General features: G+C 32.5%; 1 protein-coding gene across 6 annotated transcripts in view; it reads left to right on the plus strand.

Annotated features, from left to right (window-relative positions):
- The window catches only part of nbs (nibrin), a 76,976-nt gene that overhangs the window by 35,960 nt on the left and 14,386 nt on the right, over positions 1-26,630 (plus strand). For all 6 annotated transcript variants that reach the window (XM_076466178.1, XM_076466184.1, XM_076466180.1 and 3 more), the window contains 12 exons: positions 674-828; positions 5,825-5,984; positions 12,634-12,737; positions 14,225-14,342; positions 19,197-19,378; positions 20,189-20,280; positions 20,654-20,744; positions 21,258-21,327; positions 23,143-23,309; positions 23,477-23,571; positions 24,455-24,666; positions 24,900-24,992. In XM_076466178.1, the coding sequence (XP_076322293.1) occupies positions 674-828; positions 5,825-5,984; positions 12,634-12,737; positions 14,225-14,342; positions 19,197-19,378; positions 20,189-20,280; positions 20,654-20,744; positions 21,258-21,327; positions 23,143-23,309; positions 23,477-23,571; positions 24,455-24,666; positions 24,900-24,992 (1,539 nt within the window). The remainder of the gene's footprint in view (positions 1-673; positions 829-5,824; positions 5,985-12,633; positions 12,738-14,224; positions 14,343-19,196; positions 19,379-20,188; positions 20,281-20,653; positions 20,745-21,257; positions 21,328-23,142; positions 23,310-23,476; positions 23,572-24,454; positions 24,667-24,899; positions 24,993-26,630) is intronic.

The following is a 26,630-nucleotide window of genomic DNA, read 5'->3' on the forward strand; positions in this document are numbered from 1 at the left end:
ACTTATGTAAGAGTGAGATTCTTGTATCAGTTCTTCTCATTTGAAAAATGCATGAGGACTTTAAACAGCCCCTGCCAAACAACCTACAGGGGCTATTAACAGGCTAATACAGTATCTCAATTGTTTGTTCACTAAAAGTTAACATGTATTGAATGAATTTATTGTTTTTTGTCAGGAGAACTGAGTTTTAATGTTTCAGCTGAAACATGTTCACAGCATGCCACTTGAACTGTGATGACCTCTAATCAATATGGCAACCCTGGCAATCTTGGGTCATGCAGAAGAGAGCATGTTAAATGCAATTTAAGTCCTGATTGACTAAAACTGTTCTTGCTGCTCTGAAATTCCTACTAATTAATATTCAGTTTCATAACCTAAACTTGAAGACATTGACCTAGTTTCTCAGTTATCTTCTTTAAAAGTGGTATTCTGAGTATTGTTTGTAAGTGTAGTATCTATTGTTGACACAGCTCCTATCAAGTGATTATACTGTAAAGATACGTACTACCATTCTTCATTATTCTAAGTAACTTGTATTTGAATTCTCATTTTGAAGTATTTTAGCCTTCTAACAAGCTTTTTCACATTGTATTTAAAATACTTTTTTAATTTTAAAATAAGCATCATATGACAATAGAAATCTTCATATACTAGCATGTTCTATCCAAAACAGATTGAACCACATCATCTCCCAATTCTTACGTTAAAAGATAGCAGATCTAAGTATGGCACTTATTTGAATGGAAGAAAGCTATCACCTGATGTGAAAGGAACAATTGTCAACAAGGGAAATGAGATCAGCTTTGGACAGTGTGGAAGTTCCTTCAAGTAAAATGTTTTAAAGTATTTAAACAAATGAAAATTTGTAGTCCTTTTTAGGATAAAAAAAAACTGTATGGAATCATTAGTAAAAACAAAATTAAGTTGTTTATAACTGTTGGTTTCTAGGTTACTTGTATGTTAAAACCTGATGTGGTTTATAGATGTTAATTTATGGACAACTTGTATGTTAACAGACTAAAATGGTTTACAGTTGGTTTCAAGAACACTTTTACATTAAGAAATTGAAGTGGTTTATAGCTATTGGTTTCTAGACTACTGTGTTAACAAACTTAAGTAGTTTGATAGTTGTTGGTTTCTAGAATACTTTTATGTTAACAAAGACAGTTTCTGTAACATCTATTTAATGACCTCAAATTAACATGGTAATTCTATCTTGGGTCATGCAGAAGGTATCTCATTAAATGTATTTAAGTCATAATTGATGAAACCTATTTTTGGTACTCTGGAATTTATGAGGCATAAAATGGCTATTTTAAATTTTAAACTTGAAATAAGTAAGGTACCACATTGAACTTTAGGAGCAAATGCTTCAATTTTAAATCTAATATTGAGAGTTGAGGGTTGACTGTGGAAAATGTCTTAGTGAGAATAAGACTGTTGAAGATTGAGACAGTCCTGTTGGTAGATGTTTTGTAACAGTAATTATTAAATTTTATTTGAAATATTATTTATAAATATTGTAGCCTTCTAACAATATGTTTCACATTGTATTTCAAGTACTTTTTTTAATTTTGAAATATGCATCACATGAGATTAGATGGCAAAAAACACATAAAAGCTGTTTATATACTTGTATATTAAACTGATGTGGTTTATTGTTGTTGATTTCTAAAGTACTTGTATGTTAACAAACTAAGTTGGTTTATAGTTATTGATTTTGAGACTACTTATATGTTAAAAAACTGAAATGGTTTACAGCTGGTTTTTTAGACTACTTTTATGTTAGACTGAAGTGGTTAATAGCTGTTGGTTTCTGAACTACATGTATATTAACAAACTGATGTTTATAGCTTTTTGTTGCTAGGCTAATAAACCAAAGTTATTTATAGCTGTTAATTTCTAGACTGTATATGTATGTTAAAATAAAGTGGTTTGTCGCTGTTGCTTTCTAGACTACTGTGTTAACAAACTTAAATGGTCTATAGCTGTTGCTTTCTAAAACATTTGTATGTTAAACCTATAGTGATTTATAACTGTTTCTTTCTAGACTACTTGTATGTAAAGAAACTAAAGTGGTTTATAGCTGTTGGTTTATGCACTACATGTATGTTAAACTAAAATGGCTTCTTTGTTAACAAACTTATGTTATTTATAGCTGTTTGTCACTAGACTACATGTATGCTAACAAACCAAAGTTATTTATAACTGTTGGTTTATAGACTGGTTGTATGTTAACAAACTGAAGTGGTTTATAGCTGTTGGTTTATGCACTACATGTATGTTAAACTAAAATGGCTTCTTTGTTCAAACTGATGTTATTTATAGCTGTTTGTTACTAGACTACTTGTATGCTAACAAACCAAAGTTATTTATAACTGTTGGTTTATAGACTATTTGTATATGAAACTATTAAGGTTTAGAGCTGTTCATTTCTAGACTGGTTGTATGTTAACAAACTGAAGTGGTTTATAGTTGTTGGTTTCTAGACTGGTTGTATGTTAACAAACTGAAGTGGTTTATAGTTGTTGGTTTCTAGACTGGTTGTATGTTAACAAACTGAAGTGGTTTATAGTTGTTGGTTTCTAGACTGGTTGTATGTTAACAAACTGAAGTGGTTTATAGTTGTTGGTTTCTAGACTGGTTGTATGTTAACAAACTGAAGTGGTTTATAGTTGTTGGTTTCTGGATTTCTTGTGTGTTAAATTAAAGTGGTTTATAACTGCTGATTTCCAGACTATTTGGTTATAGATAAACTGAAGTGGTTTATAGCTGTCTCTTGGACTACGTGTATGCTAACAAACTAAAACGGTTTATAGATGTTGGTTTCTGTACTAGTTGTATTTTAACAAACTGAAGTGTTTTTTTTTCTCCATTACTTGTATGGAAGGAAACTAAATTGGTTTATAGCTCTTGGTTTCTGATCTACCTGTAGACTAATAGACTAAGTTTGTTTATAGCTGTTGATTTCTAGACTGTTTGTATATAAACAAAGTAAAATGTTTTACAACTGTTATCAAAGTGGTTTAAGTTTAATATAATCAAGTAATTTGACAGCAGTCCAGTGCACTTGCTCTTATTCTGGTGGCATTTATTTGTACTTCAGATGCTTTTCTTGACTGCTACAATATAAATTTTGAAGTTAATTTCACCGCTGTGGATGTTTCATGTTCAACAGGCATTCTAACATAAACTTCAGGTGCTAATGACATGTCAGGAGAGTTGTCAACTTTTATTTACGAAATGGTTGAATGTTACTTGGGTCAACCTATATCTCCAAAACTTGCCCCACTTCCTTCTGAACTTGTGGAACGTGAACACCACATTTGTCATGCCTTTCCATTCTCTTCCTGAGGATTCTGTTCAGCCTTCCACAGACATTATTTCTTGGGTATGTGAAGGTCTGTCTCTTGCTCCTATATCTTATAACCCAGATCTTTCATTATTGCATAACTACACGTCCCAATCCTATTTGGTTTTTCCCCTTCCCTGAACTTTGGACTCATGCAAACCAATTTGCCTCTTAGTTGCAAGGTGGCATTAGTATGGCTTATCTCCTATAGGTTTCTGATGAGAATGCCCCCTCATATGATAGGGCTAACTTAGCTGTCCATATCTCAATCATCAACTGTGGGTTCAGTTTTACTGAAATGGGGGAATCCACATCAGTTTTTAGTTTTTCCTATGCTCAGTGTTCCTGCCTCCAGTTTACCCTCATGACTTTTTTTGTGGCATCTTTTCAGTTTATACTTCTCCTGTGTGAGGAACTTCACAGAAGTTCTAAGGCATTTTCTTGGACCATTCTCTTCCACCTCTATGATGGCTTGTTTGTTGTCTTTGGCTTTGCAAAAATTGTTTATCTGTTGTTCGGGCTTTTTAGGTCATGGTGCTATCTCATCTTGAGAGAGAGAGATTAGGTGTTTCACAAAATTCCTTGTAAATGAATGACCTTATGATATTATGCTTCATAAATATGCCCATTTCAGACTGTACTACCCATGGACTTTGTGGGTAAAGAAGAAGGGGTAGTTGTCAATCTCTGTCATACCTTGATTTAATGAATTGTTATGGCCTGCTTTTCTAAATAGGGTTTTGTGATTACCCATTGCACTGTCTCAGGTGATAATGGTTTTGTTTGACTCTCCAACATATTTTCTTCCCTCTTTTCTCCTAGTGTAGTATGGGAGTGCTTACTGCTAACCATTTCCAATCCCAGTGGGATGGTTGACCATGGAGGCACCCTTCCAAATGGGTTCCATATAAAAAAAAAAAAAAATTGGCTTCAACCATTCACTCAAGAAGTGATGTTCTGCTGACATAGATGAGACATGACCTTCAGTGGAGTTAAGCTGTCACCTTGCTGGAAGATGTGGCCTTCTGATACTGTTTACACAAACATTGGGGTTGAACTGTCAAAAATACAGTTTAGCTCTTCAGTTGGGAGTTCTCATCCTACAGCTTCATTGGTATCGGTACCCCTGGTCTGATTTTATATTTAAAGTGGACCCATCAATTTAATTCCCCACACAGGTTTTGAGTAGTCTATCTTCCTCCCTCCATCTCTTCTGTTTGTGCTATTGGACATGGCAGTGATACACAAGATTGTTTTGGTTCATTCTTGTTTTTTCATGAGGATGTTTTTGACATTTGGACAGTTACAACCAAGTTCCTTGGTTGGGAGAAGTTGAATGCATGCAAAAGATATCCTGTTGATACCTAATTTCACATTAGCAGATTGATAGCTCAGAGCTAATTCTGTGTTACACCCAGGAATTGATGTGTTTTCAATTCCTCTGTTCTTGGGTTTGAGGTGAAGACAGTATGATTTTCATCCAACCCTCATGTGGATGTTGGTACACAAAAAGGAGGCTTTGGACGTAGCTGACTTACTCTTTCCAATGGGGCTGTACAGAATGATTGTGACATGTATAATAAAGTTGGCATATAGAGGGCAGCAGCAAATGGCAATATCTAATCTTGTGAGAAGTAGAAAGTACCTGTTTGAAATACCTTTTCAGTACAGGAAAATTATCACATTAAGAAACTTAAGTTGTTTATAGCTGTTGGATTTTGGATTACATGAATGTTAACAAACTAAGGTGGTTTATAGCTGTTGATTTCTAGAATGCTTGTATGTTAACAAACTAAGGTGGTTTATAGTTGTTGATTTTGAGACTACTTGTATGTTAACAAACTGAAATGGTTTGCAGTTGTTTTTTTTAGACAGCTTTTAAGTTAACAGACTAAAGTGGTTTATAGCTGTTGGTTTCAACACTACTTGTATGTTATCAAACCAAAGTAGTTTATCACTACTGGTTTTTAAGCTGGCTGTGTTCTAGAAAGTATATAAGTATGTGTTAATGTTCATTTGATGTAAAGCTGGTTCATAAAATCTAATTGATTTGAAAAAGTATAGCATTTTTTACTTCTATAATCTATGACTGGATCGTGATGATGATGGTGTAAATGTATGTCTGCAATGAATATTTAATGTGACTGAGTTACTTGTGTGTATTAAAATCAATATCTGTGTAGTTTAATTTTTAACTAATCAATATACAGTTTTTAGTATTTTTGTTTATGCAAAGTCTTTTATCCTTCATTAACATGTGAGGTAAAGTTTAAAATAATAATAGAAATGCATGGATAATTAATGCCCGACTCAGACATTAAGAATAAGAAAGAAAAGGAGGGTAAACTTTGGAGAAAAAACAAACATCTTCAAGTGTTGAAATATTGTTTTGTGACATAACTTATCTCAAGATTCTGTAATTGTATATGTGTTTCAAAAATCACTTCATTAAAATATTGCTCCATATCTCAGGGCTGACTACGAACCTTTGGTGGTAACGACTTCAGCTGTTGATTCATCTGGAAAAAAAGAATTGAAACCATTGATTTTGAACCTTGGTGGACATGTTGTTGCAGAATGGAGAAGTGATTGTACACATTTAGTAATGAATGAAATTAAAGTCACTGTTAAGGTGTGTGGATATTAATTGAAACTGGTCAAATTCTCAGTCTAATTTTCTGAAGAAAAAAGTAATATAGGTTTTTAAATGTAGCTGTTAGCACATCTGTTTCTATTTCTGTACAAAATCAGATACCATAAAAAGTTGAGACTGTTTAGGCATCTTGTTGGACAACTTTATTTCCAGAAAAATTTTTTCATAACATTTATCCCATTGTCAAGCCCTGTTCTTTTTGCTATATCTCATGTTGTAATTACATCACATCCTATATATACTCTTCAAAAAAAGAAATGCAAAAGGCAAAATATGAGACAAATTGTTAACAAGTTTATTCCGGGTAGTTCTGTATGACATGTGTGAAACTTTGCACATTCACTGCTGAACATCCAAAGTCTGCAAAGGCGAAGTCCACGCTCACTAGGTGAAGTTTAACGTCACTCAACGTCAATATCGAGTATGCCCCCCCGTGAGCATCAATAACTGCTTGGCATCTCCTGCCCATGGAAGCGATGAGATGACGAATCACATCCTGTGGAATGGCTGTCCACTCAGCCTGCAAAGCTGCTGCAAGCTGAGGTAGAGTCTGCAGTTGAGGTTGTCGCCGTCTCAGACGTCGGTCCAACTCGTTCCAAAGATGTTCGATGGGGTTTAAATCTGGTGATCTGGAGGGCCAGGGAAGAACGTTGATGTTGTGGTGTCTCAAGAAGACAGTGGTGAGTCGGGCTGTGTGAGAACGGGCATTGTCATGTTGAAAACGTTGTTGACATTCACCATGATGGTTGCACATGGGGCCTAAGAATCTCGTAGACGGTTGAGTACGATCTGATCAGAAATCCTACGCAGCCCTGGTATGGTTGAGGCAGTAGACGTTGCAGTGGTGGTCCTATCCCGAAGGTGACATAACCAGATGTAGCGATCTTGTGCGGGTGTGGTCACACGAGGTCTGCCAGATCGTGGACGGTCACGAAGTTGATCCATGTTGTTGGTGACGATTCCATAGCCTTGTGATGGTGCTTGGGTGGACATTCACAGCTCTGGCAACATCTGATTGAGATTTGCCTGCTTCCAAGCAACCAATGGCATTGTTGCGTTGTGCTTCAGTCAGTCTTGGTGTAACTGTATTGTGTGTCGATGGCTTAACACTGAGCTATGGAAACCGAGAACCTGTCACTTTTATAGTGATTTTGCACATGTTGCACTTGCAGAACATGCAGATCTCTCAAACAAATTTATTGGACACGCATGCGTTTTGGCGAAAAATCCAATGTTTTCCTCCGTTTTCGAAGTGCACAACTTTTATTGTCATTTTGGTCTGACAATCAGTGCCTTGACACATGTAACATCACATACTCTGAGCTTGTAACGTTATTACATATATTTCTCTTTAAAATAACAAAAATAACCCTTTTGCGTTTCTTGTTTTGAAGAGTATAGTTGTAGTCTCAAGTACTTGATGTTGACATGTATATGGTGATAACCACAGTTTTGTTTGTAATCTTTTGTAGCTGATGATATTCCAGTTTATATGGTTCTAGTATCTTTAGCTGATGATGACTGCATTGTTTTTGTAGGTACAACATGGAATCTTTTTAAAATTATTTTTCTTTTGGAATTAAGTGGAATTTTTAATACAAAAAACTAGTTGTTAAACAAGATTAAACTTGTTATGGAAGAAGTGCTTATCTATTTACATTCTTGCTAATTTTTTATTCTGCTGTTTTTATGTAGTGTGAAGAATGTAGTTGTTATTAAATTCCAAAATACTAATGAAATTAATTTTTTCATATTTCATGTCTTTGTTAATGGGTTTTTTTCACAGAAAACTAACAGAATTTATCTCAAACATGAAATAAAGAAGTTTGAAGTTTTGAAAAGTTAATTTTTTAGATTTTTCTAAAAACATTTTGCATGTTTTACCAGTTTATTATTCATATCCAATAAACATGGTTTTTTTGTATAGATTAATTTTTTTGAGCTTGAAATTAATTTTGAGAATCATGTTCCTCTGAATATTAACAAGTGATGTATGATTTAACCAAAGAAAATTGCATTAGTTTTCTTGGTTGGTTTTGGTCCCTATCAATTCCAGGAAGCATAAGTAATATACAACAATGAACAGGTTGCAATCTACCAAGCATTTTGCTGTAATCTGAAACTTGAAAGCTGTATGAGTGAAGAGCTACACAGTGCCAAATTTCAAAACACTATTACTTCCTCTGTACCAATTGGTAAAAACTTTTAAAAGTGCACCAATCTTTTATACCCATATTTTTTGCATCATTGCAGGAACTTGTACTTAACGTATGGTCACACACAACCAATCCAATTTTTGCCCTCTGTACCAGTATAGGTAGCTCACTCTAACATTGTAGCACAATTCTCAATTTCTTGCTAAACATTCTTTTGTATTTTTAACATTCTTCATGTGACTGTACACTTTTCAATTGTGTTTGATCACCATTTCACATCAGTTTCAAATTTTTGCTCATATATTTTGAAATATTTCTGTTTTCTCAGTTCCATTTTTTTTCATTTAAATTTTGGTTTATTATGGCAATTGATAATTTTTCACTGTATGTAGACAGAAGTTGTAACATTAGGCCTCAGTCTCAGGTTTCACGGTGTCTGCTAAAGAAGCGCAGACTTTCATGTCAGGAAATTCATGTCTTATGTTTGGGTTTTGATTTTTTTCTTTAAAGGTACTTATTGTTCTTTTTCACAGGAGTTCTGTGATAAGTTCATCAGTGTGTATTTCTCACTCCCCATATATTTATGTGCATGTGTGTGTGTGTGTTTATGCATGTACATTCAAAGAGTTTATGGGAGCTCTTGTGTATGGATCTAATTTCTGAACTTGATAATTTGTCATTTGTACCATGTTAGTGTTGTGTAAGTTTGAGTTTTATACTTTTACATTTCAGGTTACTTTAGTTTACAGTTTGAGTTTAAAATTTTTTACATTAATCTGGTTTATCATTTTAAATTGTTGCACTATTAATGTTTTTAGTTATAGGTGCCTTTCTTGTTTTGCATCTTTACTATTATTCGCATCTTATTAGGCATAAGTTTTGAAGCAACCTTTGATTTTGGTAAGTGGATGCCTTTTTATTCTCACTAGCTGGGGTACCTGTACCCTGGACTGAAGTTATATAAATTCACAATTGACAAAAGGATCACCTTAGGACATGAAAAGTTGGTCCGTTTAAATATAATTTTAAAAAAAACAAATTCCAAAACAGCCATAAAAATAGCAAAACACAAAATGTGAAACCATAAACTTAATGTATCTCTCATGGGCCCAACAAATTTTCATGCCAAATTTGGTGAAGGTCCATCAACAGGGGTAAAGTAGTGGTAAAAAAAAACCCTACAAAATACTTATAAAAACCACAAAATTGAAAATTTGTGTGTATTTCCTCATGTACCTAATGGACCTCCATACCAATTTTGATGAAGACCCATCCACACCCTGCAAAATATTTACATGGACATACAACAGACAATATTATTAGATTTATATAGATGGCACTATTGCATTAAATCTGTATGTGATATTTCATAACATCGTATCTGCACCTGAAAATGGAGAAAAATATAGTTCTCCGTGATAGGAACAGAGGCGAAATGGGAAATTCAAGACCCCTATTGCAAATCTACATGTACACAGGAAAAAATTTCATGAAGTTGAAGGTTGAACATTATTTAATAAAAATGTTTTTCCAGTATCATTCAAGGGAGAGTTCCATTATAGTATGATGTTCTTTGGGATAAGTTTTTTTGTTCATGGCCTTTGTCTTATGGTTTCTTTGAGCCAATTTCTACATTCTCTGTTCAAGAGTTATTTACCTTTTTAGTTCCTTCAGTTGGTTTTGTACTTCAGGTGTTACTTATTGTTTTATGTTTGTGATTGATTTTTTGTTTTAATTTTTCATGTGTGTTACTTTTATAAAATGCTCTTTGTAGACTTCATGTTTCTAAGTATTTGTTAGTTCATTAGTTCTGTTTACTTTCTTAAATTTCTGTTTCTTTTTTTGCTACACTTCACTACAGTTCCAATCTTTTTGCAGGTTCTCCATGAGAGTTTCTGACTTCCATTTGCTTCTCATCTTCCCAGATCTCCTCCCCTACTCCTTTGGATCATATCTTGTCCATACACAACAGAACTATCTGACATGCAGAGCCCACCCAACCAGTAATTTACCCTATCTTTCTTTATCTCCCTATTGTGGGAGTTTAAAGTCCCTTTTTTGACCTGTTTTGACCGAGTTTTTATGCCCCAGTGTAATTTTTTTTCTTCAGCACGTCATAATGAGTTCTGTCTTCCAATTTTAGGTGCTCACAGACTGTCTTTTTTCAGCTCTGTATGTGTTTTGTGGAGTGGTGGGCATGTCATCTTAACTTGTTGGTTCTTCAAACTCTCCTCTTCCTGTGTCTAGTCAGTAACTCACACCCATCAAGGCTTCAGGAAGCTTCTTGGGTAGGTTTCTTTTCTGGTGGAAGAAGTCCTTTACTGCACATCACAGTATCTTATTCATGTGGGAGGTTCTCTTTACTTCCTTTCTTGGTTGAGTCAAACCTTCTCCACTTTGACTCAAGAATCTCCAGTTGACAGTCACATTTGCCATCCCTTATTCTCTTTTTTTGGAATATGGTTTTCTTTGGAAGTGCTGGTTCCTTTGGGTTGGACACGTACATTCCATTCATTGGATATTTCTTGACCAGTGGAATGTTCCTCATTATCCATTGGACCATTCCATTTTCCTCAATTCCTCTGATTTTTTGTCTTGGTGGTCAGTCAGTGATGCTGCTCTCCATACCTACATCCTGGTACCTTAGCAGTTCATTGGGCTCTGTATCTTTCCCTCCATTTCTTGCAGGGGAGAATGGTTTTCATTCTTTTTGGAATTCCACTATTGTCAGCTTTATTATTTAGAAAAGGGTAACCAGATACCAATCCCTGTCTTGTCAGACTCTGGATTTCATGTATTGGGCCAGTAGCCACAACATGATTATTCTAGCAGGTCATGCTCCACAAAATCTGATTTTTGTGGCCAATCTCTTATTACATCCCCACCAGGTTCTTCACAGATTGTTCTCTTTATCCTCATGTTTTTCTGTGGGTGTGTTCTTAAACAGGGAACACTGTATATTTGTATATGGTTCCCATTTGCTGGTATGCTGTACTTTCTTCCTTTTAGTGTTCATTTCCTCACCCTTCAGATATGGAGATAGATGCTTTTAGTCAAGATTGGAGGGGTCTTCACCTACATGTCTACCCTCCAATTTGACTCATCTTTTGAGTTTTTTTTCCTATCTAGATGAAACCCTGTAGTGCTCCACTGGTTCTTTTATATTAGCCACTCAGGTGGGGTTCCTTCTGCACTGGCTCTTACTGGAGCAACACAATGTATCCTTTTCTCTGTTCTGTCTGCCCCTTAATCATATCCATTCTGATATTTTTTCATCCAGATGTCTCCACACTTCTTTCAGAGTGACTTGTTCAGTCACGTGCCTCAACTAGGGTCTCACTTCTATGTCCCTACTCTTCATTCAGACCCTTCCTCTTTTGGTCCTTTTCCTTGTCTAGACACCTTTCTTGTACTCTATTGGTTGCTTTGGTTTGACCATCTCTAATGTAATTCCTTCTGCTCTGACCCTTAATGGAGCAACAGACCCTACCCCTTTTTCTGCCCTGTTTGTTCCTCTGTCCACCATGATTGGTCATTTTTCTTCCTGACATCACCATACTCTATCATCTTATGTGTCTTTTGTCCAGTCCCATGCTCCAGCTCAGAGACTCACATCTTTCATTGGCTACACCTTTTGTCCTTCCTATTTGTATATGTACCAGAGACATAAGTCTTGCTTTAGTTCTAGGGCTTCCCATCCCTCTTGTATTTATGTTCCTCACATATCCCAGCTCTGACAAATTTGCAAAAAAACACAACAAAATCCCAGAATTGACTGGCTGAAAACTCTGTCATATGTGCTCTGGTTAAGTCCAAAATTGATAGTTAAGAACAGAGAAGTTGCAATATTCCCACAGATATGTGTGGAATTATCTCGCTGTATATTTGTAGCAGTAAAGTTAGAGTTAGCTTTGACTTTTTTCAGTTTTATTTATTTATCTATAGATAAAAAAAATTGTATGATATTATTTCATAGTTAGTGTTATGATTTTATCAAACCTTCCCTCAGTGTCCATCACTGTATGTTTTTTAATACACTCATTAGTATGTATTATCATTCAAATTACTGATATACAGATCATGCTTCACTGGTATAGCCCTTATCTATCATAAGATTGAATGCAGTTCTTAGTGTTCTTATGCTCTTTCTTGCTATCTTAAATTTTTTGAAGACTTTAGTTATAAAATCAGAGATCCACACTATCAAACTTTCATAAAACTTGGTATCATGCAAAGAAGGTTTGCTTTTACTGATCTATACAGTTGTCTAAAGAAGTCAGAAGAATTCTCTAGGTTTATAGATTTCTCTCTTTGATGGTATTTAAAACATTGATTTTACTTTAATAAACATTGCATGTTCAAAAATGCAAAATATATATTCTAAACTCCTCATTACTATTAATATGATTGTTAAAAAAATGAAGTGAAAGTGACTAAAGTACTGTTAATGAATTATTTCTTTCTTTTCTTAGACAGTGTGTGCTCTAGTTTCCTTGAAACCTCTGGTTACTCCAGATTATTTCCGTGTTTTTGTGGAATGTATTGAAAATAAAACAGAACTTCCAGATGCTTGCAGGTAAGAAACTTGCGTACTCTACTACTGCAAGTAATTGTATACACAAAATTAAAAACTTGGATAAGTATAGTTATAATATTTTACACTTGATATTGTGGAATGTTTGGTTCTTAGATCAGTCTTCTACCACATTAGTATCTAATTAGTATTCATAAGGTACCTTAAATTTAAATAGGACTCATGATAAATACAATCAATCAGTTGTTATTTCTTTTAAGGAATTATTAGTGTTTCAAACTTTACAAGTGTAGTAAAAATTAAGGACTACTGCTGAAAATAGTATGACTACCTGTACGTTTACAGGTATTATATTGGTTAATACTGTCTGATTGGTTGTATAACAACCAATCACAGCATAAACTTACTGTGTGTAATACTTTTATCACTATTATACATTGTTAAACTTAACTTTTTGTGAGGCTGATGTTTATATTTTGTTTGAAATAATGAGGAAGATTCTCTTTATATATTAGTATATTTTTCCTATAAAAAGTGTAGCATTTTTAACAAAAGAAGCAAAAGCCAAGATCTTGTCCCACAGAACAAATAATTTTACTAAGTTGATAACTGGTGAAATGTCCTGTTTACCTGTGTAATATGATTCACCCATATATAATTAAGACTTGCTTATAGTTTTTCTTGCATATTTCTTGGTGTTTACTCACAGTTCAATATTTTTTTTTCATTTCACTAATACATATGGTAATGAATACTAATGTTTCAGTAGTTGAACACAGTGGTATTATACGTTGTATTTGGTGGTACCAATACTAGTATTGAGTACCTTAACTTACTGGTATTATAAATTGTATTAGCTGATAGTATTCAATACCTGGAATTTCTGATATTATACTTTGTAGTGGGCACTATTGTTTGATAGTTGTAGTTATTGGTATAATATGTACTAATAATGCAGTACCTAGGATTTCTTTCTAGGCTAGGCTTATTGTTATTCCGTGTACTTAAAAACTAAAGATTTATTGAAAATTGAAGGAAGCATGATAAGGTGATTGGAACACTTTTTAGAATATTATAAATACTTTCCATGAGGCCAAAAAATAGAACATCTCTAGGATTAGTTGCAGTAATGATAATATTTAAACCTAGTTTAAATTTCATAACTGTTATCTGTATCATAAGGTTTTGCTTTAATTTTTATAATTAAGAATGCTTGCCTTTAGATTGTTCAGCTATCTCTCATTAGTAAAAGAATTACATTTGTATGCATGAGTATATATTTTGAAAGTAACATACCAAATTTTTCCCTAAAGCATATATGACCAAGTAAAAGGAAGTAAAATTACACTGGGTTTGAAATTTATACAATTAAAACTATAAGGTAAGCATGTAAAAACTGTGAGCATTGTGTAGGAGTATGTATTACATGGCTTACATTTTTTTGTAAAGAATATAAAACATCTATAGACTGTTGCGATTATGTAAGAATATCTTTTACACAGTTATTTTTTACCTGTTTCTTTCACCAGGTTTTTGCCACCAATTGGTGAATCTGCTATAAACAAAAATGATGTCAACTTTAATATTATAAGTAAGAGAAAAACACTGTTTAAAGACAAAACATTTGTTTTTCTTACAGCTAAGCAGGTAGGTTTTTGAATGATATAAAGAAATACAGTGTATTGAGTATTAGCAATTCAGTATTTTGAACTAATGCTTTAATGCATTGTATTGGATGCTAGTATTAACTACCTGAACTTACTGTTAATGTACATTGTATTGGGTGCTAGTAATTCAGTACTTGGATTATTTTCATTGTTAGGTATGCATTCCTGTTTCCATTTAAGTTTAATGTAAGAGTTAGGCAAAGGGTGTAAGTCTTAAATTTAGTTATTTCTAGAAGTAATAATTTATTGCAAGCTTGTTTACATGACTGTTTACAAATCAGAAGTTATTTAACTCAATTTTGAACTGGTAATTGTTAAATTACTATGTCATGTTGCTAGAACATCCGAAGTTTTCCTCATTGTTTTAATTAGATATTGTCACGTAGCGTGTAAAATGTTTAAATACAGATTAAAAATTTAATTCAAAAGATAATTAGCCCGAGACTGCACAATTGTAAGTTTAATTGTAAAGAGCATATAGTGGCAATTTTGAAAGTGAAACTATCACAGACTATATTGTAATTACAAAGTATAGAAGAATAATTCATCTAGTCAGTTGTGTTTTAAAGTTATTGGATACACCTGTGTAGACTTTAATGAAAAGAGACAATAATTTAATGTTCTGGAGATAAGTGTAGTAACCAAGAGTTATAGTTGTGATTTTAATGAGAAATTATCACGGACTCTGTTGTAACAACAGAGCAGGAAAAATAATTCATCTTGTCAAATTGTGTTCTAAAGTAACTGAACTGACCTATGTGGAGTTTGATGAAAAATAAACTTATTTAAAGCTCTGGATAGAACTGTGATAACCAAGAGTGTAACATTTGTATATCTATTATAAACTTGTTTTAAAATATTCAAAATAAGTGAATTGTGTGCTGTTTATTTATCCTTGAAATTTACCACCAACATGTGACAGACACTCACTATAAATAATTTAACCTGTACATAAAAACTTTAAACATACATGTATACATAGAACATGCTGTTTTTAATATTTCTAAATGACATTTTTTTAAAATGAAAAAAACCAAAAACTTTAAATCTCAATTACATGTGTTGTTGAAACTTAACACATTTGCATCTAGTGATCTCCACTGACAGCAATACTGCTGGATCACACATATAAGTTCTTAATAAATTGTTTTATTCTAGTTAGGTATTCATTTTACAGCCTTTTATGATATTTTGTAATGTATTTAAACCTTTATGATTTTCAATGACAAAAGTATTTTTGGGGTCTTTAACTTACCAGTCAGTTCTGTATGGAACTACTTCATCTCTTATGATATTCAGTATGACCAGTGTTCTTGTAATGAAGAAGCTGCTTCATCTTTTTTTATATTCAATAACGGAAGTGTTTTTATAGTCAAGAAGATACTTCACACCTTGTGATATTTATTAACAGAAGTGTTTTTATAGTCAAGAAGATACTTCACACCTTGTGATATTTATTAACAGAAGTGTTTTGTAATCACGTAACTACACATCTTGTGATATTTAGTAACAGGAAGTGTTCTTGTAGTGACTACTTCACATCTTGTGATGTTTAGTAACAGGAAGTGTTCTTGTGACTACTTCACATCTTGTGATGTTTAGTAACAGGAAGTGTTCTTGTTGTGACTACTTCACATCTTGTGATGTTTAGTAACAGAAGTGTTCTTATAGTGACTACTTCACATCTTGTGATATTTAGTAACAGGAAGTGTTCTTGTAGTAACTACTTCACACCTTGTGATGTTTAGTAACAGAAGTGTTCTTGTTGTGACTACTTCACATCTTGTGATATTTAGTAACAGGAAGTGTTCTTGTAGTAACTACTTCACATCTTGTGATATTTAGTAACAGAAGTGTTCTTGTAGTAACTACTTCACATCTTGTGATATTTAGTAACAGGAAGTGTTCTTGTAGTAACTACTTCACATCTTGTGATGTTTAGTAACAGAAGTGTTCTTGTAGTGACTACTTCACATCTTGTGATGTTTAGTAACAGAAGTGTTCTTGTAGTGACTACTTCACATCTTGTGATGTTTAGTAACAGAAGTGTTCTTGTAGTGACTACTTCACATCTTGTGATGTTTAGTAACAGAAGTGTTCTTGTAGTAACTACTTCACATCTTGTGATATTTAGTAACAGGAAGTGTTCTTGTAGTGACTACTTCACATCTTGTGATGTTTAGTAACAGAAGTGTTCTTGTAGTGACTACTTCACATCTTGTGATATTTAGTAACAGGAAGTGTTCTTGTAGTGACTACTTCACATCTTGTGATATTTAGTAACAGGAAGTGTTCTTGTAGTGACTACTTCACATCTTGTGATGTTTAGTAACAGAAGTGTTCTTGTAGTGACTACTTCACATCTTGTGATGTTTAGTAACAGGAAGTGTTCTTGTTGTGACTACTTCACATCTTGTGATGTTTAGTAACAGAAGTGTTCTTGTAGTGACTACTTCACATCTTGTGATATTTAGTAACAGGAAGTGTTCTTGTAGTAACTACTTCACACCTTGTGATGTTTAGTAACAGAAGTGTTCTTGTAGTGACTACTTCACATCTTGTGATATTTAGTAACAGGAAGTGTTCTTGTAGTGACTACTTCACATCTTGTGATATTTAGTAACAGAAGTGTTCTTGTAGTAACTACTTCACACCTTGTGATATTTAGTAACAGGAAGTGTTCTTGTAGTGACTACTTCACATCTTGTGATATTTAGTAACAGGAAGTGTTCTTGTAGTAACTACTTCACACCTTGTGATATTTAGTAACAGGAAGTGTTCTTGTAGTGACTACTTCACATCTTGTGATATTTAGTAACAGGAAGTGTTCTTGTAGTAACTACTTCACACCTTGTGATATTTAGTAACAGGAAGTGTTCTTGTAGTGACTACTTCACATCTTGTGATGTTTAGTAACAGAAGTGTTCTTGTAGTGACTACTTCACATCTTGTGATGTTTAGTAACAGAAGTGTTCTTGTAGTGACTACTTCACATCTTGTGATGTTTAGTAACAGAAGTGTTCTTGTAGTGACTACTTCACATCTTGTGATGTTTAGTAACAGAAGTGTTCTTGTAGTGACTACTTCACATCTTGTGATGTTTAGTAACAGAAGTGTTCTTGTAGTAACTACTTCACATCTTGTGATATTTAGTAACAGAAGTGTTCTTGTAGTGACTACTTCACATCTTGTGATGTTTAGTAACAGAAGTGTTCTTGTAGTAACTACTTCACATCTTGTGATATTTAGTAACAGGAAGTGTTCTTGTAGTAACTACTTCACACACATCTTGTGATATTTAGTAACAGAAGTGTTCTTGTAGTGACTACTTCACATCTTGTGATGTTTAGTAACAGAAGTGTTCTTGTAGTCAACAAGATACTTCATATCTTTTATAAAATGTGTGAATTTTACTTTTATGTTTTTTAAACACAACTTGTGAATCCAAATATGTGTGCATTTTGTGGACTGAACTTGTATGCCATCTGGGGAAATCAACAATAGTACATCATCTTGATAAATTGACAGTTGTGCTTGTGTGAAATCTCAATTATTAACAGCAGTTGAATCACTGTTAATACCTTAAGTGACTCTCAGTCACCACTGATATTGTAAATAGAATTAATGTGATGACTCACAAATGAAAATTCTTAGTGAAATTAATAACAACTAGAGACATTGTTGTAGTTATTGGTTCTTATGGATGTGCAAATAACTTGTTTAAAGACATCTTTTATTAAATACAATTAAAACAAGTTTTTACATTGTACTTTAAATGACTATGTTCTTTAAGTGACTCTCAGTCACAACTGATATTGTAAATAGAATTAATGTGATGACTCACAAATGAAAATTCTTAGTGAAATTAATAACAACTAGGGACATTGTTGTAGTTATTGGTTCTTATGGATGTGCAAATAACTTGTTTAAAGACATTTTTTATTAAATACAATTAAAACAAGTTTTTACATTAACCCTTTAACACTTGATATTGTCCTCCAGATCCTGATCTGTTAACAAATTAGCTCCCAAGTGGAAATCATCTGTAAATTTATGAACTTCCAGTAGTAGACATTGACTGCTTTGTACTACCCAAATGAACCATTAGTAGATAGATAGTCAAAAGTTAATAAACAGTAAACATTTGCTTTTTAATTAAGAAAACTGTTAATTATATTATACAAATAGGTTTCTGTCTTACCCCACAATCAGACACAAATGAATAGTAGTCTAACCTTAAAAAGTGCAGGTCTAAATACCAAGGTATTATGCTTTCCACAAATGCTTTTTATGAATAATTTTTCACCTTGATTTAAAAGTTAATTTGAGAAGTGAGATATTTCCAGTGTTTCTGGGTGCTATTGTAGTTATCCGTGTGGAATTACAGCAGTGTCCTGAAATGATTATATTTGCTCATTTTGCTCATTTTTCATGTTGTATAGTGAAATAATATAGTTCTACACTATGTGTAGCTCAGAAATTCATTCCTAGAACTAAAATTGTAATTGTACATCTTTTCTGATGTAGAACATAGCATATGACGTTTACCTGTTGTGGATGGTGTTTATGTCACGTCATGCTACTTATTAACTCATGTTTGTTTCTAGGTTTTATAACAAAAATATAAAACTAATATCAAAATTAGTAAATGTACATATATGATAATGAGTGAAGATATCAGATTGTTTTGATGTCAGTATATGTGTTTATACATATAAATTTATTTTAGTGTACAGTACTAAAGAATTTGAATTTTGAAAATTAAACTAAGTCAATATATGCTCAGTTGTCACCATATATGCTGTCTATTTAACAACCTGTTTTTGTATCACAGTATAAGAAGCTTCATTTACCTGTAACTCTGGGTGGAGGAAAGGCCATTTTATTGGAAGAAAAACAGAATTTTAAAGAAAGTTTTTGGAATGAACCAGGACTTTGTATCATGGAATATTCTGATAGTGTAGAACTTTCACAGTCATCAGACTATGTTCATACCATTTTTTCAACTATAAAACAGTAAGACTAAAACTTCAGTATTAATTTCAGTTTGTGTTGATTCAGCATGTATTAAAAATTAACTTTGGCTGTTTCTTCATTTAAATGTTCTTCATAAACATAATTTATAGACTTAGTACATAAACAATTGCTTGACGGAAGGAGGAATTTCTTTTATGACCTCTTTTCTTTTACTTTCTTTACATTTAGCTCATGTATCCAAGAAAATTTTAAGAAAGCAAGTAAGCAAAGTGTTGAGTTTTAGAATATTCAGTTTTAGTTAAAAGTAAATTATTTGAAAAACTTGTGATTACATTTGTTGCCAAGAATTCTCTAATAAATCAGCTGAAGTAGACTTTTTACAACTGAAAGGCTAATAAACATTTGTGTTCATGTGGCTACCTCTACTGCCATAAAGATATTTGTCTTATTAAATATCTTATAACTATCATGTGTACAAGCTGATTTTAAGTGAAGCTGCTAAACAGATATACAGTATTTATATCGCTTTCCTACTATTAGTAGTTTTAGATACAAGACATAAAAATCAGTGAAGCAGTATATAAAATAAACTTCTTTAATCGTAATAACGTAAGAGAAATTCACTGATACCTTCCAAGTCGGTTGAAAATCAGTGACAAGCATGTTTAAATCCCCATATGTCCATTGGTAACTATTAAATGGCTTCTTAATGGTCTGCTGGTAATTCTCTTTATCATGGTTTAATTTCTAATAGTGTTTTGACTATTTTAAAATGAGTTGTGTGTGGCTTGTTGGTAAATCATCAGCCGTTATTTATCACAAAATGTATATCTATTCATTATTTATTAGGAAGAACCAGCGACCAATACCAGAATCAGATATTGGACTCGCTGTTGTCTACTGCTCAACAGAAAAGTTTTGTAATCCTGATTTTGACTTTGGTATGTAAAATAGTTCACATTTAAAACTATATGCTAATACTTTCAAAAGTTAGGCATGTTGCATTCCAAGGAATCAAAAACTATCGAAAACTTTAACAAAACATGAAAAACTTTATATTTGGTTGATTTATGATATATTTTATTGAGGAAAGGCAGTAAAAGCTATAAATATCATTAGTTTCAATCAGGAAAATTTTAATAATAGCAATGGCTGGTGTGCTGTATGCTTCTATGGTAAGCAAATGATTTAAGATATTTTATCAGAGATTTTCTTTCAGTGTTTGGTATATATTAAATACATGCTACACTAGTTTATGTTTTTGGGGTTTAAGTGTACTGTGTTCTAATTTTGATGTCATGAAATATATCTCAGGTTCGGCTCTTTTTGGTCCTGCGAGGCTCCGTTCTCAGTCATTATCTCAACAAGAAGTGTATGCACCTGAAACCCAAATGTCTGATTTCGGGTATGGTATTTCAAAACAATCTGTACAGTTTTTTACCTAAGAAACTCGGGTGTACTTTACTGTAATAATATGAGACAAAAAATTTAAATTGTGTGTAATATATTGTTTCCAGAATTAACTTTAAAGTTGAAATACATGCATTTAAGATCTGTGCTTGTTTGTAAAATTACAATATTACTTAAAGTATACATTTCATAAAAACCTTTAGTAGCTGACCAGAGGATTGCATGTATAAAATCACAATAGAACTTCTATTGTTGAGTTATTTTAATACCTGTAATAACACAGGAGTACTACAATATACTGTTTTCAATCATTAGCACCAGAATTATGTTGAACTAGAATTCTGTATTAAAAGTAAAGTAGATGTTTGTTTTTATGAGATAGCAATATGCATTAACATTTGTCTGAGATTTTATTTAAAGAAAGTTGATGAAAAAGTGTGAAATAAAACTAATTTAAATCTTATCGTTATGCTGTACTTAATATGTAAGGTCTGAATTATGTCTTCAGTTCCTCAAGTGAAAAGCTGAGCATAGGAAATCACAGCTTTACAAATAAGGGACCAACTGAAACATTTGAGGTGAGATTTAAAACTAACTTGTTGATTAAACCTTCATATGACTTTACAATAAAAGTAACGACAGAAAAGCAAAATCAACCAATTTTTTTCTTCTTTTCGATACTTTTGCAATAAAGAAGTTATCTCTCTCCTCATCTGTCCACAATTTTCTAATGTTTAGTAGGTTAGGTTTGTTCACAGTTGACTGGTTTTTTTTTAATAGGTTTGACTAAATTGTGCATGTTCATGGTTAACCATCTGTAGACTGTTGTAACCTAGTTACAGTTTGATGTTCAGTAGATGTTAGATAAGACTGTTGGTTTAGTATTATTTGGCTGATGTTCATTTGATGTTAAACAAGTTTGCTGATATTCAATAGACGTTAGATAAGACTAGGTTGGTTTTGTTTACTGGCTGATGTTCAGTAGATGTTAGACACAACTCAGTTGTGCTAGTCTGCAGTTGGCTGATGTTTGTTAGGCGTTAGATGATACTATGTTGTCTATAGTTGGGTAATGTTCAGTAAATGTTAGATTAGTCTTGGCTGTAATAATATATGGTTGGCTAATGTGCAGTAGACATTAGACAATGCTAGATTGTAATAGTCTACAATTGGCTGATATTCAGTAGACTTTAGATGAGGCTAGGCTGTGCTTGTCTATGATTGGTTAATGTTCAGTAAACACTAGATGAGTCTAGGCTGTGCTTGTCTATGATTGGTTATTGTTCAGTAAATATTAGATGAGTCTAGACTGTGCTAGTCTATGATTGGTTAATGTTCAGTAAACATTAGATGAGTCTAGGCTGTGCTTGTTTATGATTGGTTAATGTTCAGTAAACATTAGGTGAGTCTAGGCTGTGCTTGTCTATGATTGACCTAATGTTCAGTAAACATTAGATGAGTCTAGACTGTGCTTGTCTATGATTGGTTAATGTTCAGTTAACATTAGATGAGTCTAGGCTGCGTTTGTCTATAATTGGTTAATGTTCAGTAAACATTAGATGAGGCTAGGCTGTGCTTGTCTATGATTGGCTGATCTTCAGTAGACATTGGGTAATATTTTGCTGTACTAATACACTAATGGTTGATTTTCAGTAAATGAGTTTTAATTGTCACTTTTTATCTATTTTTTTTTTCACTAACACAAAATTGTTTTACAGAAATATCTATAACAATGGCTCCCAGGTGCTATTTCACTAAAACATCTGGTGAATATATAATCTCCTTATGACAACATATTTTTAAAGTTCTTAATCCCGTAAAAATATTTAGTCATATTAGCTTAAACTTTATGTAAGTTTTATAAAATCATGAGTGAAAACAAAGAAGAATACTGTCTATTGTAATAGCCCCCAGCTTCTGTCTGTCTGTCCTGAAATTGTGCATGCACTTCATTTCAACAGAAGTAAACCAAAGAGAGATGTAATAGACATTTTTATAATAATGTATTAAAAGCTTATAAGAGTTTTTAAAAAGGTCTAATGTTAGGTCACACAATAACACAAGTTTATTAATTGATTGTATTAAGTATGTTGAAGTTTAGCCTTAACTAAACTAAAGCAAAAAACTTAAGCAAGTCACAGTGTTAATTTATTTCTTTATTAAATAAAGACTGTACTTAATAAAGGCTTAACTAGTGTTAGCTTTTCAGAAACATTTCTCTCGTTCTTGGAGTGAACAACTGGAAACCATTGATCTGGGATATAATATTCATGTAAAATATTGAGTATATCATTTTTTTGCCTTTGATATTCAAATATATCTTGTAAGCTAAGCAGCTTAACGTTAAGTTAGATGTGTTATTAAATATAATGAAGGCATTTTCTTTAACATAGGTGATATCTTCAAAAGAAAAATATTCACATAGCTTAGAAACTCCTAGAAACTTGGAGATGTCCGTAACTAACAAGTTAATCATAGAAAATGTGAGATCTGACTGTGATAACAGATACAGTGGAAGTCAAGTTTCATGTGTTGATAATCATGAGGCTAAGAGAAAAAGGTAAACATTTTTTAACTTTATCTGTGGTATAAATTCAGAACTGTGAGAAACAGAAGGTAGTTTGAGTATTATATGAAAACCACTTTTCTCAGAAAGTATTTCTAACTCTCAGGTTTACTAATTCATTGATCAATCAGTGAATTTTCAAAACTTTTTTTCTTGCATAGACCACGTGAAGATTCAGGAGAGCAGTCTGGTCCTCATCAGAAACACAACAGAGAAGAAAGAGAAGAGTATATAGAAGAATCAGAACAACCAGATGGTAAAGGTTCTTCATTTTGAAAAATGGGTCTCTTTAATTGTTAGTCATGACATAGTGACTCTTAGAATGACTCTGAGTTTCTTCTCTCAAGTACAAACTCTTGACCCATTTGAAATCTAATTACAATGTTGGATTCAGGAGGTCAAACCCTTTTGATTGTCGTATTTGACCAAACCCAACATCAATTTACTTCAATCGTGCTTCAAATAATTTTGATTTGAAGGTAAGCTAGTAGAGATCTTGATGAGTGATAAAATTAAATGGGGTACACATGCATCCCATGTTTGGTATTGCTGGCATACAAAAATATAGCTAATAAAAAGGAAAAAGATGTCTCACAGATTACTCTAATCCTGCTAAAAGAATTTAATGTGGCACAACTATTAAGTATTCCTTGTTGGTTCTTTTTAAATAAAGAAATTTTAGTGTCAAAAGCTGTGATAATATGCATTATTATTTATTTCAAAAAATGTAGTTTTTGAAACATGTTTTATGTGTGTGTGTTGTGTATATATATATATAAATTTTTAAATGTAGATAACTTCTTAAGTTCATCTTTTTGTTCAAAGCTGATGTAATGTTCCTATGTGTAAATTTATTTTGTGTAATTTAGAACTATATTTATAATAATCTGTAAAGATATAACACTTTTTTTCTTCATGACAACACAACATGGTTCCAGATCTTCATTGAGTAATTATTCAACAAATATTTATATGTGTTTAGGAGTATGCATTTATATCATTTCATTATAAAAAATTGTGAGCTATTCTGAGTATGAAAATTTTTGTAACATACTTGTGGTTTTAGCTTCTAATGGTCATATAATTAAAATTTTCATCATATTTAATCTGGTGTTTCAAACACAATTTCTCCTATACAGTGTGTATTAAACGGCCTTCAGTTCTCCAAATTAAAAATGAACAATCCATCCCAACATCAACAGAAAAGAAGAGAAATTCTTCTGATTCTTCTTTAACAAGTTTGGATAAAAGTATTCTCAATAACAACAACTGGAGCGTGCCTACAAAAATAACATCAGTGGGAAATGTAGTACAAGAAAGTGATAGAAGCTCAGTCAGAGCATCCATCCAGGCAAGTGTTGCTCCTTCAGGAAAGTTTTAATAGAATATATTAATTTCTTTAGAATCTGTATATTTTCAGCTACCCAGTGTGTGTGACTAACTGTTCTGCATTCTTTATAAGCAGTCATAACATCTGTTATCTTGTCAGAATAATCATATACATGTTAGAAGGGAATATTTATCCTTTTTGATTTTTTTAAACTGATTTAAGGAACATCAAAATTGTCCTTGTTTATTCCTCAGGTTCAGAATAGAGGAGAAAAAGGTCAAGAGAATTTTCTGAGCTTTCCAGGTGACATTCCTCATGGGTTTCTAACAAGTGTAATATCAGATCAGGTAAGTTAAGCCTAAAAAGTTGTTGAAACTGAATCAAGGGTTAAGGTTATTTTATAATGATATAAATCAATTGGAAGAACTTGTGGACACACAAAATGTAAATTATCATATGATTACTTTTCCAATTAAAGTCTGTTTCAGGAACTTACTATAGTTTTAAAGGAAACAAGTCAGGTTACAGTTGAAATGATAAACAAGTCTCACTAATAGGTAGGACAGTATACAGAAACCACACTAACAGATATAATGGTAAATGAAGGGTGCAGTAATAAATATGGTAAATGTAACTTGTATGAAATCCACTGTGTGTTATATTACACTTTTTGCATCTGATTTCCTGAAATAGGAGTCATCATAAAAGCCCAAATACATTTATCCAGATAGAATAGTTTGATTACTGACTGCTCATTACAATTTTAGTAACAGCGGGTGTGCCGTGATACCTTAAAGACATAGTGAATATTGGTGTAATAAGTAAAGATGTAGTGTGAGGTTACCTTTGCTGAGCTATGCATTGGTCACAATTTTTTAACTTATTGTTTTCTTTAATCTGAGACTGACAGACCAATATGTGGCTTTTGTGACACTCATATCATAATTTTTCACATATGTTTGTGCTGTCATTATGAATGAGTGGTGGGATAATTTTAGACACAATTTCTAAGGGTTTACAGTGTCATTGGTAATGTGACATTGTTTTTTAGATCTTTCTGTTTAGCTTTTTACCTGATTTTTGGTGTTTGTTTTGCTTTTAACTTTCTTGCTTTTTATGGTAGTTTTACCTCTTTTTGAATTTTTAATGGTGTTTTTTTCCAAATAACCTAGCTGCTTTGGCCATTTAGCACCAAGTAACTAAATAATTCAATAAACATTACAATTTGTTAAGTTACAGTAACCAATATAACATGTTAAATTCCAATAATCACTACAATATATAAATTTATTGTAACCACTACAATATGTAAAATTCCAATAATCTTTATAATGTGTAAAGCTTCAATGATCATTACAATATCTAAAGTTCCGTTAATTGTTATCTTGTTTACTTATCAGTTTCAACTTATTTTGTCTGAATATGTGTCCAGTAGGAGATATATTAAGCTCCAAGTCCACCTACAAAAAATATAAACTTTTTCACAATAGTAATATTTGTCTTTCTAGATTTTTGTTCCTCAACTCTTATCAAAATTTATATTAACATGTAAAAATTCATCAAGTTCCACAGTATGGAAGATGAGTCATAACATAGGGAAGAATGATGCATTTGCTGAGAATCAGAATGAATGATACATCAGATTGGATTGTTATTTAGAGTAAAAACTTTCATAAACAACAATTTGTAGTAACATTTGTGCAAGCTGTAATTAGTGACAATGTCATAATTCTAAAGAAGAATTTCAATATGGAACCTCTCATAAACCATTAAAGTGCAATGTGAACCGAGTTAAAGGCTTAACCCTCTATCATCCTTGTGTCAGGGTTGAATGACCACTAGTTTGAACTTCCATGATAGATCTTCTATTCTAATATATTTTTATTATTATTTTCTTTCCTCAGCTCAGTACTGAACACAGGCCAGGCAAACATTCTACCATCTGTGTGGAAGTATTTATTATCAAGGCACTTCAACAATAATTT

Source organism: Tachypleus tridentatus, chromosome 11 (assembly GCF_004210375.1).
Source record: "Tachypleus tridentatus isolate NWPU-2018 chromosome 11, ASM421037v1, whole genome shotgun sequence".
NCBI classification, from domain to species: Eukaryota; Metazoa; Arthropoda; class Merostomata; order Xiphosura; family Limulidae; genus Tachypleus; species Tachypleus tridentatus.